Raw genomic sequence first — 3,738 nt, forward strand, 5'->3', positions numbered from 1 at the left:
ACACTCTAATGTCTTGAGGACATTATTATGTCTTGTGGCAAGAGAAAATCATCGGATGTTTTTTGCATACATAGTCAACCTTGTACAAGTAAGTGTTGTATCCAAGAAATTGGATAGCAATGAAAACCATCAAATATAATTTTTTTCAGTTAAGAAAGGTAGTTTTCTGAGTTCTCAGAATAGAATTGACCAAAAAATTCCCTTTTTTGAATGCTATACTATGTAGATACAAAAAAATTCATGTAATATAATACAACAAGATTTTAACCCTTTATGGAGACATGTATCCATTCTTCAACATGCATTCAATTGTAGATTCAATTTATGTAGGGATGTCCTTTCTTTGGAAAACTAATGACCCTATGGCGAGCGACGGGGATGTCGAGAGCCATGGTAGGAGCCGATTTTTGAGGGAAAGGACATCAAATGTCCTTTCTCGACCTTCAAGAGTCGGGAGGAGAGGGGCCATCAGAAGCGAGAATCTGCAGGAGTTGCAGTGTGCATTGGCGAGCATCTGCAGGAGTTTAGCAAACAGGTCCACAATCTTATGATTGGTGAGGTGTCAGCACCTCGAGCCATTTCTGACTATTGACTTGCAAGTATCTCATTGGAGCTGCAAGCTGTGGATTGTACGTGCTGACGACTTGTTGCAAATTTGACAATAACATCATTGAATTCTTCTCAGGAAAGTGGTGTTGATGGACGATGGAGACTACATGTCCCACGAATCTCGACCTTTAGCAAAATAACTCCATGGTATGTTTGGCATATCACAAAAAAATAATTCCTAGGGTAGCAAAGATTGTTCATGACTTTCCTACAATCAAGCTCTGAGAATAACCTAAAAAAGGACACCGAAATGTCCAATTATGAAACCAAACTAGTGTTAGTTTGCCAAAATCTTGTTACAATTTTGCAAAACTTGTACGATCAAATTCTTTTTCGCTCCATCAAGCAAGGTATCTTGTAAGATGCTAGGTAATGAAAACGTTGTGACTACCTTGAATCCTTTTGAGAATCTCTCTCACCCCACCGACAAGGCTTCGATCCGTTTGGCATGCTTTCAAATGCGAATTCTAGCCAAAATTAAACAACCAATATTAGTGTAACACCCAATGTCAAGGAAAGTTCCTCTTTCAAGAAAAGTTTGTCTAGATATATTCGAGACGGAATGGAGCCTTTTTGAAGTTGTTCTTTATCGAAAAGGTGCACACTAGAAAGTGTAAATAGCACTTCTTGTGAATGAGTGCTAAAGGCATGTATGGTCTTGCTGTCCTTGTCCTAGGGCCCTCATGTCTCGCCATAAGCCTTAATTTTTTTATTTAAAAAAATTGCAAATCTCACTCACAATATGCGAGAGTTTATAATTTTAAAAAAAAACCATGACATCAACACCCTATTGAAAGCCTTAAGACTAGTTTATGTGCAATAATTAGGCATTATTCTTGGTCCACATCAAGAAAATTCTTCGTGCTCATTGGTATCAAAATATAAAAATATATTCTCTTTTTCACTAGCTTTTGAATAAATTGGTAGAATTCTTCAAAATAGAAAACTCCACGTTGCTTACTTGAGTAGTTTGTTTAAAACACCCACTTGTTTAAAACAAATCATCATAGTAGGTGTGGCTAATCTTTTTTTGAGATGTTTCATTAAGTGAAATATGGAGAGATGCCTTACATAGCTTTGAAGGCGTAAAAGGGTGAGATGGCATATGGAGGAGAGAGATGAAGAGAGAGGGAAAGATCTTTTTTCGATGTGGAAAGGGTGGGCGATCTTTGTCACTATATCATACGGGGACTAGCGCAGCAAAGATGTGGGACCCAAATTTGGGGGCTTGAAGCGGCTTTAATCTCAACCGTCTGATCGCTCAATAAACTAGGGTGAACTAAGGGTGGATAAACTGAGGGTAAACTAGCGGTGGGTAAACTAGGGTCTCATCGTTTGTTGTGCCAACATGGGCAATCACGTGCGCTAGAATGACAATAGATCTTTTGTGTGGCAATTGGGAGGTCTCGAGTTCGACCCATGCCTCGCGAGGTCAATGAACTAGGGGTGATTTAGAGGCACCATTTTTCCCCTAGTCCAACCTAGTTCACCCTGACGATAGGACAACGGAGATCAAAGCCACGTGTCCCACCTCAACTTGGACCCCCAAATCCCCTCTGGCAAGCCTCGTGTAAGACAGTGACGACGGTGGGTAACAGATTGAGGAGAGAGATAAAGAGAGAGAGAGAGAGAGAGAGAGAGAGAGAGAGAGAGAGAGAGAGAGAGGTTGAGTTGTGCGTCAAGACAGGCGTAGTACGAGGCTATAGGGTGGGCATCGTGCAGTGCTCTACAAGTTACAGTTGCAGTTGTGTGCCCGACCAAATGAGCAAGGGGAGGATCAAAGCAGGGGAATGAGCAACATGCACGACAGGGAGGCTGAGAACAATTGGTTTGTGAATGGCCCCTGCATGATGAGAGAATGGGGCTCTAGAGGGGCATTCTCTCTCTATGTGTGTACACATACACACTCTCTTCTTCTTCTCCTCCTCCTTCTCTCTCTATTCGCTTGTGGTCTTGTTGGAGTCGCACCATCTCTTTCTCTATGCATTTCGCTTGTTTATAGGGGAGGCTTGGGTTGGAGCTACATCACCTTCCTCTCTCTCCCTCTTTGTAGACGTACCTTGCGATGGTCTCATGTTGATGCACTATCGTTGCCCCTCGCAATGCCATTACCTTGTAGTGACTCTACCAAGGGTTCCATGCACGGCTTCTACGTGCAACATTTACCTCTCTCATTATGTGTCTTGTGTGCTGCTTGCCAACCTCCACGACCTTAGGACTTGTCATTAAAGTTAAAACAGCAAGGAATCTATAAAACAATTTAATTAGTTTCTTTACAACGTTCCCATGTATACGATGGAATAGAGACCTTTTCTGGGTTTGGGACTTAAAGGTAAACATTAAGAACCATATAAAATACTTTGGCAAACAAGGTATGGCGTACATTCGCCATATGAGAATAACTTGATAATAAAAGGATTCTTTGTGAGAGAAGATTCTTTCTGAGAGAAAACAAGAAAGTGGCACTAATTAATTTAAACATTTTTTATCACAATAAAATATTATGTTTTTTGAAAAAAATGTAACAGTAAACTATTTAAATTATAATATATTTCAGAAACATAAAAAAGTAAATTTTTTGTTTTAGCGAAAGAAAGTTAATTAAATGAAGGGAAAGAAGATCACCAAGATCCCGGACACCTTGTAAACAACAAGGTGAAGACTTCACGATGGCCTCAAGAAGGCAATAATTTTTGGTGTAATAAGTTGAGCGATTATTAGAACACATTTGACATGTTAATGTGGAGAGAGAGAGAGAGAGAGAGAGAGATGCACCTGATTGTCAACACATTTGTAAGGTTCTTTCTTTTGTGTGTGTGTGTCAAATAGCATGTAACATTCCATTATTCTTTATAGTTTATTAAGCAAGCCGTGATGTGAACCATCATCTTTTAAAATTATATGGTGTGAATTTTGTTTAGCTTGTTAAAGGCCTTAGTATCCATATAGGTGAAGGTAATTGATTGACATATGTCCCTTTAAAAGTTGAAGAGAAAGAAAAAAAGTTGAAGAGAAAGAAAGCATTTCCTTTCAAATGCTATTCCCATGAACTGCTTTCATTTTTTTTTTGGCATGCTGAAAAAGACTTTAGAGAACACACACAGCTATGTTTTTTTTGCATTCTATTAT

The 3,738-nt window shown here is 39.4% G+C and overlaps 1 protein-coding gene across 1 annotated transcript; it reads right to left on the reverse strand.

Moving 5' to 3' along the window:
* Window positions 1–211: 211 nt before the first annotated feature.
* On the reverse strand, window positions 212–2,888 carry LOC147436384 (uncharacterized). The gene is made up of 3 exons (XM_086488154.1): window positions 2,669–2,888; window positions 1,001–1,076; window positions 212–841 (listed from the first exon to the last, which is right to left on the reverse strand). The coding sequence occupies exons 1-3, from the start codon at window positions 2,682–2,684 to the stop codon at window positions 682–684; spliced, it is 252 nt and encodes an 83-aa protein (XP_086344280.1). The 5' UTR covers window positions 2,685–2,888; the 3' UTR covers window positions 212–681.
* Window positions 2,889–3,738: the final 850 nt, after the last annotated feature.

This window comes from Adiantum capillus-veneris, chromosome 18, assembly GCF_014529385.1.
Source record: "Adiantum capillus-veneris isolate H3 chromosome 18, ASM1452938v2, whole genome shotgun sequence".
NCBI lineage: Eukaryota > Viridiplantae > Streptophyta > Polypodiopsida > Polypodiales > Pteridaceae > Adiantum > Adiantum capillus-veneris.

Excerpts from the sequence above, each read along its gene's own strand:
- LOC147436384 (XM_086488154.1), bottom strand. Across the intron at positions 842-1,000 it reads GATTCTCAAAAGGATTCAAG|GTTATTCTCAGAGCTTGATT; the intron begins GTAGTCACAACG and ends GTCCTTTTTTAG.